This window comes from Pelmatolapia mariae, linkage group LG17 (assembly GCF_036321145.2).
Source record: "Pelmatolapia mariae isolate MD_Pm_ZW linkage group LG17, Pm_UMD_F_2, whole genome shotgun sequence".
Taxonomy (NCBI): Eukaryota; Metazoa; Chordata; class Actinopteri; order Cichliformes; family Cichlidae; genus Pelmatolapia; species Pelmatolapia mariae.
Genome location: NC_086242.1, coordinates 2,615,530 through 2,632,318, shown reverse-complemented (window position 1 = coordinate 2,632,318; position 16,789 = coordinate 2,615,530). Strand labels below are relative to the sequence as shown.

Here is a 16,789-nt window from a genome sequence, read left to right as displayed (position 1 = left end):
AAGTATAAACAGCCATTAGCCTCTATCAAGCAGGGAAATGCAACCGAGAGTATGTGTAGCTCAATGCTTGGATACTTCTTGGAGAAAGCAGGGAAGAGTGAGGCAGAGGCTATGGGGGTAAAAGACGTCACTACCACAGCAACGGTCCGTGTTGTGGACGTGCGCAGCAGAGTGTGAGCTGAGAAACAGCTGATAGGCTGGGTGATACTGTATCTGCAGCATTTAGACATGCTTGCTCAGCCACAATATCCCTCAGTGAACTACATATCTGGACCGTGACACTTTTCCAGCATTACCACACAAACTAAAAGACGGTTTGCAGTTCTTGGAGCAGGACTGGGGGAACTCTAGGCCTCGAGGGCCGGTGTCCTGCAGGTTTTAGATGTGTCCTTAACCCAACACAGCTGATTTAAATGGCTAAATGACCTCGTCAACATGTCTTGAAGTTCTCCAGAGGCCTGGTGATGAACTCATCATTTGATTCAGGTGTGTTGACCCAGGGTGAGATCTAAAACCTGTAGGACACCGGCTCTTGATGCCTGGAGTTCCCCACCCCTGTCTTAGAGACTTATTTCATTGCCCGAAACCAGCAACTTTTTGATATATTTCAAAAAAGCCCCAGTATTAGAAGAGCAGCAGGCAATGCAGCCCAACATGGCCTAATCTGGTTATTCTTTCTGGTAAACACAGGGTTTTGTATCATTTTTGCGTGCGCGTATAGGTTCGTGAGATAAGCACACTTGTCACACTAACAGATCGTCATTTCTGCTGTAGGCCTGCATCGGTGAGAAGGTCAAGACAGCTGCACTCGTTCCTACTGGAGACTCTAGTTTTAACTGGGCCTGTTAACATGACAACTTCTCGTAACGACCTATGTGTGTTTGTGTGTACAGTAAATGAAAAGTGCTCACAAAACAGTACTACTGCACACACAGCAGCTGCAAGAAGATGCAAATATATGCACAAAGCAAAAGTGATCACCATATGATGTCATGCATGTTTCTACCAACAACAAACTGACAGCATGTAGTCCCTCAAGGAAAACTGCTCTTTAGATTGAAGTTACTGAAGGAGGGACCAGATGAAACCCTAATGACCTATATTTTTGTAAAGTATATCTTTGTTAACCAGTTTTTGACGCAGTTTTGACGCAGTTCTTCACAAAAACTGCCTATACTGCAGAACCAAGTTCAAAGGTTTTCTTGATAAATGGCTCTTATACCAGGATACTTCTTTTGTCTAAAGTTTGGACAGGGTCTAGGCTGTTTTTGGTCACATGCTACCACTCTAAACTAATATCAGCTGAGGTTTATGTGTATGTGTGATTATTTGTGCCATGGTCACAAGTGTCTGTACATATCTGAGGAAGAAGTGAAACATCTACGAGACATCCAAGCATGTTTCCATGCAAACAATCATTAGCACCATAATTACATTTGCCATCATCAATCAAAACTGTCATTTATGAGTAAGTACACAGACTATGCTTTTTTTTTTAGCTGAGAAAGCAACTCCACAGATAAAAATATTCTTTTACTTAAAGTCTGATAGATAATTGTGTGTGATTTTTTTCACATGTTGATCATCTTTTCAAATAGACATACAACACGAGTACAGCGAGTGGTGTGTCTGGCTGGTTTGCTATGGCTCCATCGACTCCTGTTTGTTAGTATAGCTGCAGTGGCCCAGTTTAAATTCCTTTAGATTCCTTTTTACATAGATGTCAATACAAGTAATAAATAAGACAGTGATGACTGCTTGACTCAGAAAGAATTCATGTTGTTTCTGTGTTGGGTTTCTTCTTTCTTGTCTCATATTTTCTCAGGGTCCTTCTTGCTTATTCTTCCTCCCTTTTCAAGACAACCCTTATCTCTCCTGTCCTCATCACTCCTCATTCATTCCTCCTCCTGTTCTGTCTCTCCTGTCCTCCTCTCTGTGACCTCCTCTGTGCATTCCCCACACACACCGGGCCACTGTCTGAATCAGGGAGTGCATGGTTGTTGAAAGCCTGCATTAAATAACATTTATAAAGAGACTGATATGGTAGTCCTACTTCAAGGCCCTTTGCTCTACTTTCTGCTGGCACACAGAGAGGCTTAAATAAATAATTTCATGTATGTTTCTGTTAGTCATCATGATTGGTAGTTTCTGTTTGCCAGTATAAAAAGGACTTTGATAGCACTTTTTGGATTGACCAATACTCAGAACACCAGCGTCACTGTTCACAGTTTTACTGTTTGGCATTGCCAAAGACTGAGAGGGTGTTGACCTTAAAGGTGTTGGAGTCCCTGCTCCAACACCTTTAAGTCTTGATGCATGCTCAATCATCCAGGTAAGTAAATCCCAAAAAACGTTGATTCTGTTCATCGGGACGTTTTCATCATCAGGTGACTTCTTCAGTCTCAGCTGACTGCAGGTTCCTCCAACCTTATAAACAGTACATTTGGACAATGACTGAAACCAGCCCACTGAAGGAACAATGGGCTGTGAGCTCAGTTCCTTCATCATTAATATGCAAATTGTCATGACCATTGATCAACAACTACTGATCAATAACCATGAGTACCATTCACAGAGAGTTGGGGAATGGCTGCAATCACAGCATTGTAAGATGGTGACAGATGTACCCTTAGGGCCCTCCTCGATTCAGAGATGGTCTTTCCCTTTTCACATAAATGGCCTCCTTGACTCCGCGCTCAAACCAGCGTTCCTCCCTGTCCAGGATGTGTACATCCTCATCATGGAAAGAGTGTCCACTGGCCTGTAGGTGTAAATAGACTGCAGAGTCCTGGCCTGACGAGGTAGCTCTTCTGTGTTGTGCCATCCGCTTCGCCAGAGGTTGTTTGGTTTCCCCGATGTATAAATCCTGGCAATCCTCCTGTCACTTAACAGCGCACACTATGTTACTCTGTTTGTGTCGGGGGACCCGATCCTTGGGGTGGACCAATTTTTGGTGCAGCGTGTTTTGGGGTTTAAAAGCCACAGAGACCCGGTGTTTAGAAAAAATGCGTCTCAACTGCTCCGATACCCCTGACACGTACGGGATCACTACAGGTTTTTGCTTAGGCAGCTGAACCCGAGTCAGCTGAGACTGAAGAAGTCACTTGGATGAATCGTTTCTCCAACTGAAAACGTCCAGATGAACAGAATCAACCTTTTGGGATTTTCAAGCTTGGCAGATATTTGCAGCTGCCCACATGGACGAGCCAAATGCCTCCTGGAGAAAGGTAAGTAAAACTAGGCTTTGAAATCTAAGAACAGTGTACAAACTGACAAGCACGGTGGTGGCAGCACCATGCCCTGGTCTGTGTTGCTGCCAGTGTTACTGCTACATTATGCAAATTGGATGGAATAATGAAGGAGGCTGGCCTCCAAATTCTGGAATTACACCTGAAATCGACAGCTAGAAGGTTGAAAATCAGACACAACTGGGTATTCCAAGAGGGGAGTGATCCCAAACACATAAAAACTGGTTTTGGGAGGGATAAAGCAGGCTAACATTCCGATTTTGGAATTGTCTTTCCAAAGCCCTAACCTCAACCCTAATGAAAATGTGTTGACTTTGCCAATTCTGCCAAAAAGAGTGATCAAATATCCAGCCAGAATTATACCAAACACTTGTTGGCTGTTATCAGAATTGTCTAGTTCTTGCTAAGGGTAATTTTGCCAAATGTTTGTGGGGCTATATGTACATTTGACCACGTTTGTATAATTTTGACCCTGTGCAGATTAAACACAATCCAAAATAAATTCAAACTTGTGAAACCAACTTGTGAACTCTGTTTTTAAAGTCGCTAAAGGTGTATGCTGTACAATCATTCCAGCCTGGAAAAAGAACAGTTCAGCGAAACATTAAAAGCAATGCCAGTCATGCCCATGACGGTGTATTTAAACTTCTGATTGCAACTGTAAAAATCCACAATAATCATGATCCTCCTTGTTGAGGCAGATTGTATTTACAAACATGTACGATCTGGCACATTTAAAGGTTTTGAATCTGAGCAGCAAATGAATTTATGTAAACCTTTCAGGAGTGCTTGTCTCCATTATGAATCCTGTGTACAAACAAAGCTTTGATGACCAAATATAGCAGCAGCATTATCTTGATCCACCATTGTGTTTTTATAACAAGCTTTTCCTTAAGACATAGCTAAGAATTTCCTGGTTATAAACAAAGAGAAAGTTCTCCAAATATGGACAGTGCCATACACAACAAATATGTGTGCACTGGTTTCTGTTTGCAAAATTGTTGTTTGCTTTTTTCCCCCCATCCTGATCCGTGCCACGCAAGCGCGTTCGCTATCGTCACTCATACTTGGTGTACAAAGTTCACCAAACAGCTGTTTTGGGGGAAAAGTCATGGGAGGCCCCTGTCCACTTTATAAGAAAGCACTTACACAATGGAAAAGCACATTACGATTTAAAAGTCATCTCAATGACACCTTTCCACACTGCTAATCGGCCAAACTGAGACACAAGCGGTGTGTATGCGACTAAGGTCTGGAGAGTTCAAGAGCCCTTTGCCTCACATATATCCTGTATGACAGCATTTCATCACAGAGGTCGGCTTGACGAGGAAATCAGGTCATACCTCCGCGAGGTTCTCACAGCTAAGTGCGTTACTAATGGGATATAATATTTCCTGACTCTGTTATGACACCATAACACAAGACAGCTGCTTTGGGTCGGTGGCTCGCTATTATTTGGAATTTCTCAGCACATGTGAATGCGGATCTCAAACAACCCATTCGTGACTGTGACGTGATAATGGCTCTGTGAAAACAATGAGTTTTCGTCACTGAGCTCAATAACTGTAACGCCAAAAGACACCGAAACCTTAAGAGTGGACAGTAGCACAGCTTTTAAACACTGTGTGCATAAAAACTGATTTACAGCCTAAATTTTACAACATCTTTCAATGTATTCACTTTATCTTCTTTTTCAAGTGAGAATGGGGACATTAAATTATTTTTAACCTGCTACCTGCTGTAAGCTGCATAACATATCTGATGCTCCTGTGTGAGAATAGCCCAGGTATTTGCAAGTTGACGTCACGCGTCCTGCTACCTGCGTGGCAGCATCTTCACTTTCCAGAAGTAAAAATACATCTGCAGTGATCTGATATATGTACACATGTGAAAGAATACCTTTGGGTGATGTCTCGACTTGATTGTCCCACTATTGCCTTGAGTTAAATTCACATTATTTTATGATTCCAACACATTCTCTTTTCACCTAGTTGTCCGACTTACTGCATAAATCACTTAACAGTTATCTAGAAACCAATCTAATCTATCTCCAGTAGTTCATCTACGGCATGTTCGTCTTTGTTCCGAGAGAAAAAAGCGTACCGTACTTTTCCTAACTGTTGGGTACCGTGTGATGACAAAGGCACTAGCCACACCTGACACTCAGAAGTTGTCAGGTGTTCAAAAGCACAACTTCTAAGTGTGCTTTTAAACTGTAACACTTTAGACCACAGGGTGTGGGATGAACACGATAACAGAAATCTGTGGACATTTCCACTTACTGCTGAGTAGAAGTGATGGACGGGGACCGATGCACCAATGGTCCCAGTTGCATAACAATCCCTCACCACACACTGGTATCAATGAACCTAGAGACTTTCTCCACATCCACCTTTTGTCAGATTCACATTTGAAACATACAAATAAAGAAACAAAACAACCAAGAGCATCATCCAGCAGTTGTCCGTGGCATTACGTTTCAATGTAGGCTGCAGAGTTTCAGCAACAAAATGTCTCCGTGCCAAAGTTTCCTTCAGCAACATGCTGTAGCCTAAGTTGCTTTGGAGGCAAAAAACCAGAGTGATATTTCTTTCAGCTATCCGCTCTCATAGGATTTCTATGGTGACGATATTTACAACATTTATGGCAGCACTGATGATACGAAACCTTCAATTCCTCCAGTTTAAGCAAAGAGCAAAACCTGTGAAACAATGAGAGCCAATGATTGTTGAGGTTCTCATTTAATAACCACTTTATTCTAATGCATAGTCTAATATCATCTCTATATATTTGTAGATTAGAAATCTATTAGAAAATTACTAGGTCATTGAGTTTATTGTTACTTTTTTGAAGATGATTTTCTGATTTTTTTCATTTGCCTTTCGTGTTATTTTTAGCAGAGAACACGTTTTATCAAAATTGAGAGCAACTGTTAACATCCGTTTGACTTCTTTCAGGAATTCTATTCAAAACATGCCGCTTCTTCCATTTTTAATATTATTTTTCTCTTTTAGAGATTCAACTCGTGTCCTTAGAGAAGGTGAAAGGGATTCGGCACCTGAGAGCGACGCGGTTTGCGCCACTGTAGGTATTTACGTATTATATCATTGTGTCAGCATGTGCATGTTTGTGCAGTGTGTGGGCACAGACAATAGGCCTTTGTCTCTTCGTATCCTATTTTTCTCCAGTGGGCTGACACACACACACACACACACACACACGCACACACACACACACACACCTTATCTGCGCACAGTTCCTCCTGGCTTCCGTCAAGTTACAAGAGTTTAGAGACAGCAAAACAGGAACAATCTGATCTTCGCTTCCTGCCTCACGTTTCCTGCCCCCTCAACCCCCCACACCTCCTCAAAATAATGGCAATGAATAAAAGAACGAAAAGATGGTGATGGTGGGAGAGAGAGATGCGGTTGCATGTACATATGTGAATACAGGTAGTGTGAAGTGAGGACGTGGCCTAGAGAGTCATGAGAAAACGGTGGGACTGAGTTCAGAAGTGATTCTGCAGTGGGCAGGTGATGACTTATAACAAGTTTACTACACAAAGTGACGCCACTGGAATACTTGATTAAACGTTTTAAAGTGCATTGATGCATTTTAAAGGTTTCCTTACTTATCTTATATCGCTTGATTGAAAACATGAAAGTTTCCCACACTACTGACATACTCTTACACCTATGAACAAAATGAAGTCACGTAGTTTGGTAATTAGAAGGTTAACCATCAACATTGCTGATAAGCTTTTGCAGTAACAAGCAGACTCCAGTGAGTTATTCTGTCAATTGCAGCTCAGCGCATCTGCAGCAGTGCTGGCGGCACGACTGGGGAGGACTTTGGAATGCACGGGTCAAGTCAGACTTTGGGAAATACCCCTCATGGGTCTCTTTGGAACTAAAACGAGGTCATTCATCAGCTCGTGAGGCTAGCTTAAAAGTATGATCTCATGTGAAAAATTACAAAGCAAATAGAAATGTGTCGAGGATGTTCTGAAAGTCCGCGGCGCTGTTGTGTCAAGTTCATTCAAACTTCTGCTCCTCACTAAAACACCTCTCCTGCTTTGTACATTAAACCATCAAAGACATACTTTTTTTTAATAACTTTTACTGTTTCTCTGAGCATCTGCGTATGGTTGTAATTATGCAAACAGATTAATGATGCAATTTAAAGAAGGTTGGTTATGCTTGAATTTGTTGTGCAGCCTGTTAAGGTGGCCCAGCGTATGGCCGTTTGCTATTCTTCACAAATGGCACAAAGACACATGCATGTGGGCCGCAAGTGTAAATAAATGTTTCCATAAATTGGAGGATTGAACTGTCAACTCCACTCAGTAATTCTTAAACTTTGTGACTCAAACGACTGAACTTGAACGTAATACGCACCAGTAATTTTGCGACACCCATACAAAGAAAGGTCACAATGCACGTTATGCAGCTCGCTTATGACACACACACACACACACACACTAACTTAGAGCACCTGATGAACTGCGGTTCCGAAGAAGGAAGTGAAAACTCAGTCCATCTGCTTTGACAGGAAGTCAACAGAAGCCACATACAGGCTTGCTGACGTCAATCAGAGCCACAGGAACACCTCCCTACAGCGCGCACACACACACACACACACACACACACACACACACACTCATGAACACACACGCCAACATTACTCACAATACTTGATGATTATATGATATAATGTGAGCATCTTATCAATCCGCATCCATTGCAACATTGTACAGAGTTTGGATACAATTGCACGAAACGCTCACTAACACATGTCGCCGAGTTAACTGCTGCTCATGCACTGTGCACACAGTGCCGCACACACACACACACACGCAGACAGACATTGTATAAACAGCATAATGCGTTACTTCCCTTTCAACGACATGAAGTCATATATTTGAGCAATAACACAAACAGACCAGTAAGGACTAATTCAACAAGAATGTGCTGAATTATGACTTATTTGGACTCAAAAATGAAAGAAGATTAGAAGCTGTCTGATCCTCCTGAAGAGCTCTATATGGAACCTGCCCCAAACAAAGGAGACTAAAGAGAAAGACTGTGCGAGGCTTCATTTTCACTAGGTTAACCGTGATACCTTATCTGGCCTGAATGGGTTTCATGTCAAACATCTTGGTTATTTGATGGTTAACTGCCTCGCCATTCTCAGTTTCACTGTTGCTCATCTCGGTCTCTCTTTATACAACAACACATTGTCTGGGACTGTTTTTAATGCCCTTTGCAGACAGTGTGGGTACATCTGCCTACAGATGCGAGGTCTCATGGTTCACTCTTTTAATAAAAGAATGAAAGACAAATGTCGATGCATCTTAAAATGAATATTTTGGGGCAAAACATCATTTTTAGCGCACATTCAGTTATCGCCTATGGCAAACGTGACATATAACTGTGTGCAAAGACTGCATTTCCTTTTAATCTTGTGCAGCTCCTGTCTGGTTTAGATGGTTGCTGTGAAATGATGGCTTTAAAACGACACTTGAAGGAGACTTGCGCACATTTCCGATGTGCAAAAATGCTTTTAAAAAGTGTACACATTTAACCGTAATTACTGCTCGCGCCTCTGTGAAGCGAATGACCTTGGCTGAGCAAGTGCATAAGAACAAACCTTAGCACTACACAGAGGACTGAAAGCACTTTTCACTTTGCAAAGACACACATAAAGTTATCTGTGCCCGTACACGTACTCACACACTGCCTCTTATTGGCCTGGACATGTACGAGTACAGTACAGAAAGTCACACGGCTGCTTAAAATCAAGCGCGATGAAAGATGAAAAGGGAGGTCTGCTGTTTTCTTTAAAGCGAGCTGGTTTAATAGGACAAACTGTGTGTGCAAGTGTGAGTGTGAGCGTATGTCTCAACCGCCAGTCTAATTGCGACTGAACAAAGTTAATGAGCTTGATGACAAAATAGTCTGCGCTACAACGCTGGAGATGGAGACAGATGGTGGGGGGGAAAAAGAAAGAAAAAAGAAAATGTAAGTGGTCACGTAGGCGAATTCACGGGACAAGGAGAAGACAGAAGATAGAGCGAGGAAGGGAGGGAGGAGGAGACGATGATGAAAACAAGGAGAATACAGAGGTTGAATGTGTGAGCCAGATACAAAACAAGATAACTTTGTATCTGGTAGCTTGGCACAGGTCAAACATGTAGGGGGACATTTCTCTGAGCTGCTTACCCGGGAGACAAACTCTGGTGACTGGAGGCTGAGTTGTTGCTGCAGGAGAGCGCCTGGAAGGACGAAAACAACACAGAAAGGGGGAAAAAAAGATGCTATAAAACAAAGACTACCCCAGATATATATTTATATTTAAACACTAGCAAATCTTACTTGAAAATTTAAAAACCAAACACAAAAAAAACACACTAACTAAATTAACATATTTTAGAGGCTCTGGCAATAATATATAGATATGTGGACGTTGCATGGACTCCGGGCAGTCCTGTGGAAAAACTAAGCTGTACACCACCTTTAGCTGCGATAACTTAAAGTAACTGTTTTCTGTATGGCTGTCTCACACATTGTGTAGGAATTTTGGCCTACGCTTCTTTACAACGCTGCTTTAACTCATTGGTGTTTGTGGGATTGGTTTACGCACAGCCTGTTAAGGTCCTGCCACAGCATTTCAAACAGGTCGAGGTCTGGACTTGGACTGGACCATCGCTACTATGCTTGAGAGAGCCCTCCACAGACCTGCTTGACAGTAGGTATGATGCTAATATGCTGTGTTTGGTTTTCTCCACAGTGGTGCTGTGCACGACAGCTGAACATCTTCACTTTGGTTTCGTCTGTCCAGAAGTCTTGCAGTTTGCTCAGATGCAGCTTTGCAAACCTAAGCTGTGTTGCCATACATTTGTTTCTAATTATACTTTCGTGAACTTAAAACATTTAAAATGCTAGCTGAGGCTAGCTCTTGGGTTTTCTGCAATTCCTCTGAGCATTGCACAGTCTGACTTTGGGGTGAACTTGCTGCATGTGCATCCACACCTGGGAAACACACACCTGAATGCTCTAGACCAGCAAACTGAAAAAGTGTAAAAGTCTTTTAAGCATTTAGTTGCGTGTTTACATGTTGCACTTCCTGGTTGAACTGTGTGAAAAGTTTCGAAAAGTCAAGGCAGGGGTTGCAGAGTATAAATAGACTGAATACTTTTAGGTGGAGCTGGTCAGTGTTCTGCAACATGTTGCTAAACACATCAGTTTTAACCTCCTGAGGCCCCGTGTCCTCATATGGGGATGTTGCATTTTGGCTTTTCTGCTCATTATTTTCTATTCAGCTAAATATTTTATACTTTTTTTGTTTGGTTTTATGCTTTACAATGAACCCACCGTCCCTATTTTTTTAAAGTTTAACTGAGCTTGATTAGTATAAAAATAACCTCAAATACCATAAAAATGTGTCCCAAATAAGAACTCGGGTTAAGTGAAAACTGTGCATGTGTGCTGGAATGGTGAGCTCCAGCTTATGTGTGTATTTAATTCAGTATACATGAACGATCCACGTTTGTGCGCCGTGTGTGCTTCTCAGTCTTTGCTCTTGTCTGTGTGGAGCTATCAGAGCTAAATGTAGGTCAGACGGGCTTCAGGTAGTCAATACAGAAAACTGAGCGTTAATTCAGCCTGAGGCAGAGCAGAGAGCTTTTAGTGTCTTTAGAAACACATATTCATACATAAACCTTCACAGTGAAGAACAGAAAGAAAGGTGGCCTACATACATATTTCTAGTACATCTAAATCTGCAGTCGCACTCCACTGGGAGAGATGATGCTCAGTGTGCTGCTGCAGCTTAAAGCAACACTGTTGAAAAACGGAGCACTCTTACTTAACTATAACTACAAACGACACGTATATTGTTGAAAAAGAAAGCTAGCCTTTCGAAAGAGAGAGACATAAAAAAAATTGAAAAACTAAATAACGACACATTTTCTTCTTTTTTTTGGCCATCTGAAGAGAGATTGTAACTAGTCTCCTGCGTTATCGTATGCCAAACGCATATATGCTGCAGCGGCCTCTGAAGTGGTGCACGGTGAATGCCAATGAGTCACTTCATGCGTGTGTAGCTGCAGGAGTGTTTTTCTGTTTGTGCTTCATGACCACAGAGGAATTCCTTATAGAGCATTTGAACCGTGCCATGCACAACAGAGAACTATTCCTATTGTTCTGGAAACCAGAGAGGAGAAAAATTAAAGATTCTTTCGGCTGTAGCATCGTGTTGAGTTAACTTTTCAAATCTAGCTTGTGTTCATTTTTGTCTGTCTGAAGTATGTATGGTCTTCACTGGACTGGTTTAACTGTTCAGCTGCACTGATGTCAAACGTCCCACTTCAGCCCCACTGCAAGACCATGCCTCCCCCTTGTGACAAACTGGTGGAACTGCAGACTGCAAGCGTTGTTCTGATTAAATTCTTTCACTTTCTAAAATCTAATATTATTTTGGGAAAAAAACATTTACACTCACCACAAAATATGAACCCTCAGAATTTTTATGTAGATTTCAGCTTGATTGATGTGTATGCATGAATTATGCCAGCTCATTATTTAAAATATGCTAGAAGCCACTAGAGGTACTTACTTGCTGGAGGCACACTGGACATTGGTCAGTACAGTGAAGTTATTCCTTACACTTCGAAGGCTTGCAAGAACCTGAATAAGCAGAGAGAGCGAATCAGTAGCATTCTTTGCACTTTTACTTATTTACTTGTAATTTAAACATTAGGACGAATGTTGCTAGTCCTGTTAAAACTGAGCCCTTTTTACACCGCATGCACATTTCAAGTCTGCATTTTAGATTTCAGTTTTGCAACTACTTACATGTATGCTGATAACTGTGGCATTTATTGAAAGATTTACTTAAAATAGGCTTAGCTTGAACATAAAAACATAAATGTGTACATACAACTAGATAACGGGATATTTACCTGAGCAAAAGGTGTTACGATCAGGTCATCACCATGTCTAAACACAAATAAGAAACAAACCATCGTCAGCAAAATGCTTGGATACAAAATATATCAAGAAAATGAGAGAACTGTTAAGAAAGAGCAATAAAAAATGACCCAAGCAGCTTTGTGCAACAACCTAATAAATGGGAAGGAAAGTACCGTGGGAGAACGCGTACCTGGGTCAAGGAGGCCTCGATATTGAGATTAACCTATTTTTGTTAGCTGAGGTGGGGACAGAAAGTGACTCTTCTGTGGGTCCAAAAATATTGTCATAATGTGGTCAGTGAGGAGATCCTTATATAGTTAGGTCCGTATGTTTTTTGGATAAAGGCACAACCTTTGTAATGTTTCCTCCGTACACAACCTTTCAGCAGCCTTTCAGCTTTAATACAAGAAGGTGAACAAATAGATGGCACAAACTGCTTAGGAATTACAGCCTATTACTGAGCCTACAGACTCAGAAGTAACTGGACAAAAGTTTTCTAGAATTTGTTTCTGGCAGCTGTTCACTGAAACCCTTGATATGAGGTAAAATATGAAATCAGTGCTGTGAAGGAGCCCATCGTTAGGCCGAAAAAACTGAATAAACCCACTGTAGGAAAAGAGATTCCAGGACTGACCAAATTAACAATTTGGCCTGTTCTTATAAGGAAGGCATGCACCAGGCAGCTCAAAAGATTCCTCTGTAGGCCAGGAGGATGAGGAATTCTTTCCTTAGTTAAAAAGTTCAATGTCACAACAGCTAGCCAAGTCAAGAAGTCACTCCCAAGGAAGTGGTCAAAGTTTACAGACAAGAGACTCCTTCATGGACAGAAACAGTGAAGGTGCCAACTATAGATAAGATAACATTCAAGACCAGGAAGAGAACATCTAAGAGAGATGTCTCTAGAAAAAACACTTTGGCTTGATGAAGCCAAGACTAACAATACACTATTTTCAGGAAATGTTGTCAATATTCTTCCATTAATTTCATTGTGATCGTCACTACTTACGGTGAACACTCAGTGGCCACCTGTTCAACTGCTCATTAACATAAATACCCAGCCAGCCTGTCTATCATGTTGGTGCCAGACTGGCTGGTCTGAATATTTCAGAAGCTGTTGATGTACTGGGAATTTTCCCACACAAACATCTCTTGGGTTTACAGAGAATGTTCTGGAATAAACAGAAAAAATCCAGCGAGCGGCAGTTCTCTGGGCAAAAATGCCCCGTCGATGCCAGAGGTCAGAGGAGAATGGATAGACTGCGTCGAAGAGACAGCATGGTAACAGTAACTCAAATAACCAATGGCTGCAACCAAAATATGAGGAAGAGCATCTCTGAACGCTGAAGGAGATGAGCTATGGCAGAAGACCACAGCAGGTGCCGCTCCTGTCAGCTAAGAACAGGTTGAACAAACTCACCGAAATCTGACAACAGACGATGGGAAAAATGGTGCCTGATCTGATGAGTCTTGATTTCTGCTGCCACATTTAGGTGGCAGGGTGAGAATTTGTCCTTTCTCCTGCTGCTGATGAAAGGGTGTGGGGCATAGAGCATCATTTAAACACCACATCCTACTTGAGTATTGTTCCTGACCAAGTTCATCCCTTTACCATCCATCATAGGTCAGATCATCTCAAATTATCTGATTACTTGAACATGACACATAAATGGCCTTCACAGTCACCAGACTTCAATCCAACAGAGCACCTCTGGGACATGCTGGAGCGGGAGAGTCGCATCATGGATGTGCAGCTGACAGATCTGCAGTAGGTGTGTGATGCTATCATGTCCATATGGACCAAAATCTCCGAGGAATGTTTGCTTGTTGAATCTGAGTAACAGAACCTGGTAATAGCAAAGTGTACCTAATTAAGTAACTATGGAGTGTTTTCAGTCAGTTGATGTCCACTGAGCTACGTGCACAGTATGACAACATACTGCATGTATTAGTTAAATAATACTTTTAATGTACTAAGGTCAAGCATATTGAAACATCTTCATTTACTGGAAGTGCAGATTACGAAAAACATTTCCTCACATGTAATTACAAAGTGATGATTGTGCTGAATCGACTCCTCCGATCTATGACATGCAAAGCAGGCAGCACAGTGAGAATTATTTTAGAGAAGAGAGCAGTAGTGTTTGTGGTAGAGGCCAGATATGCAAAACCTGGAATGCATGAACACAAACCAGGACTGACTGCGTCTAACAACCTGTGGCATTTTGCACCGTTAAAAAGCTGCAGAATCAAGTTCACTTGAGGTGAGAGCAACTCAACACCTGATCCTAAAAAACATACTTACTGAACTAATTTCAAACTAATTGCAATTTATTTCTACTCACAGTTCAGAGGCGATGGAGGAGTTTCGTGACATGGACTTGGGGGACAGTTCATAGTCGCTGTCTGAGCGATAGAGGAAGGACTCTCGGCGCTGGTTGTGACCTGGGAAGTTGGTGTGGAGGACCAGACCGGAGCCAGGGGAGGCCTGAGGGTCCAAGGGGCTGCAGCTAGAAGAGGGTCCATTCTCCACATCGAAGCTGAAAACATAAACACACAGTTAAAAAGTGAATTCTTCGCTGTTTCACTGTTTCATTGCTGAGAATATAGGGGCTAGCTTTAAGGGTCAAAGCAACAAAAGACTCCACCAGCATCTTTTGCTTCTGGCTTTCCTCTAATTTCATCGCGTTCTCTCTTTGATTTCCTTTTCTTTTCACTATCAGGCAGCCTGACCTTGACCTAATTTTAATGGTGGAGCGTGAAAAAAGGGCAAGAGGAATTCTTCCACATGTCAACATCCTATGAACAGATAACGCTCCCACACACACACACACACACACACACACACACACACACGTATTCATATCTTGTGGGGACATCTAATTGACATAATGCTTTCCCTAGCTCGTTACCCTAAACCTAACCATGAAAAATGAATTCCTAACCCTAACCTAATTGTAACCCCTGTTCCCACCGTTCAAACTTGTGGGGACCGGGATTTTGGTCCCCATAAGGGCCGTTGGTCCCCACAAAGATATGAATACACGCTTAAACACACACACACACACACACACACACACACACACACACACACACACACACACAGAAATAAATCATATAAATAAATAAACCGGACAAGAAAGGGCAGAGTGACACACACCGGGGCGCACTGTGTTCCTTCACTGATGACAGTTAGTGAGAATGAGGCTGCTAAATTCATGGAAAGAAGAACGTGGAGGAATGGAGGAAGGGGAGGTTGACCTCCTTACGACACCCACTGAGAAGGAGGACCTTGAAACTCTAGAGACTGTAGTGTCACACAGAGGTTTTTCTGGGGGGTTTTGGCTGTGGTTTATCCTCCCAGACATTTTTCCAAAGAAACAATCTGCATGTGACAATTACTTTCTTGTATTTTCCTCTGTACTTTACGCTTCTCAGCTTCTTTTCTTTTCCGTCTTTGTAGTAAACACACACCTGCAGGAAGTGTGCCGACGGTTGCACTACAAACAAACTGGCCGTAAAGAATAATATTAACTAAAATTAGTTTATTGTATTTCCTATATTATGATTTTTCCCCTGTATCTCTTCTCCAAAGCGGCCTCTCTTCTTTTTATCATAAGAAAAGCTCAAAGTGGTAAGTGACTAAGTGAACAAAAGGCACCGAAACAGGCTTTATACTCCTGTGACTATCTGTAAAGCATTTGGGAATGAATGAGGAGGCGTTCGGGGTTTTTCTCCCCCCTTTCTTTCCTTCTCTTCCTATCCCCAGGGAAAGTCAGATGCAAAAAGGCAAATAATGGCCATCTGGGTCCAGACCCAAAATGAGAACACATGTGACATGTGAGCAAAAAGCTCTGCGATGAAAATAAAAAGCACCGGCAATTTGGTGCAGCGTGAGGAAGTTTATATGGTTGCAGTTTTTCAAGCTCATATAAGAGTATTAAGAAAAACAGGAAGTAAATGAGACAATAAAAACCTCAAAGAGCACGAGCTCCATTTAACTGCATCACGATCACGGGCAAACACAAACAAGCCGCAGCATACACTTTCTGCTTCTCGGCTCCTCCCATCGATGGACCGTCGACTTCATGTCATGGGCGGTTCAAGGAGTCACAGACAAGCAGAGACGCAGGATTAGCTGCTATGAGGGTGCAATAGCATCCTTACTGCCAGTCAGCAGGCTAAAATGTAGTATTACATATCAATGTAAGCTGTGTTTATGTTAAAGTTGTTGAAAAAAAACTCATTCTAAAATGATTGTAAGATTAAAAAATGACGATTTCATGATAATTAGAAGGATGCGACTGATTAAAAGCACATATGGGGGGAAATTAAACAGCTTAAACACATCTGCTCAATTCAATTCAATTCAATTCAATTCAATTTTATTTATATAGCGCCAAATCACAACAAAAGTCGCCTCAAGGCGCTTTATATTGTACAGTAGATACAGAGAAAAGCCCAACAATCATATCATATGACCCCCTATGAGCAAGCACTTTGGCGACAGTGGGAAGGAAAAACTCCCTTTTAACAGGAAGAAACCTCCGGCAGAACCAGGCTCAGGGAGGG

At 41.9% G+C, this 16,789-nt stretch overlaps 1 protein-coding gene across 4 annotated transcripts in view; it reads right to left on the bottom strand.

Annotated features, from left to right (window-relative positions):
* pde4ba (phosphodiesterase 4B, cAMP-specific a) overlaps nucleotides 1–16,789 on the bottom strand; it is a 203,619-nt gene that overhangs the window by 42,278 nt on the left and 144,552 nt on the right. For all 4 annotated transcript variants that reach the window (XM_063460668.1, XM_063460669.1, XM_063460670.1 and 1 more), the window contains 4 exons: nucleotides 14,563–14,757; nucleotides 12,211–12,247; nucleotides 11,865–11,935; nucleotides 9,470–9,522 (listed from right to left, as the gene is read on the bottom strand). In XM_063460668.1, coding sequence (XP_063316738.1) covers nucleotides 9,470–9,522; nucleotides 11,865–11,935; nucleotides 12,211–12,247; nucleotides 14,563–14,757 — 356 coding nt within the window. The remainder of the gene's footprint in view (nucleotides 1–9,469; nucleotides 9,523–11,864; nucleotides 11,936–12,210; nucleotides 12,248–14,562; nucleotides 14,758–16,789) is intronic.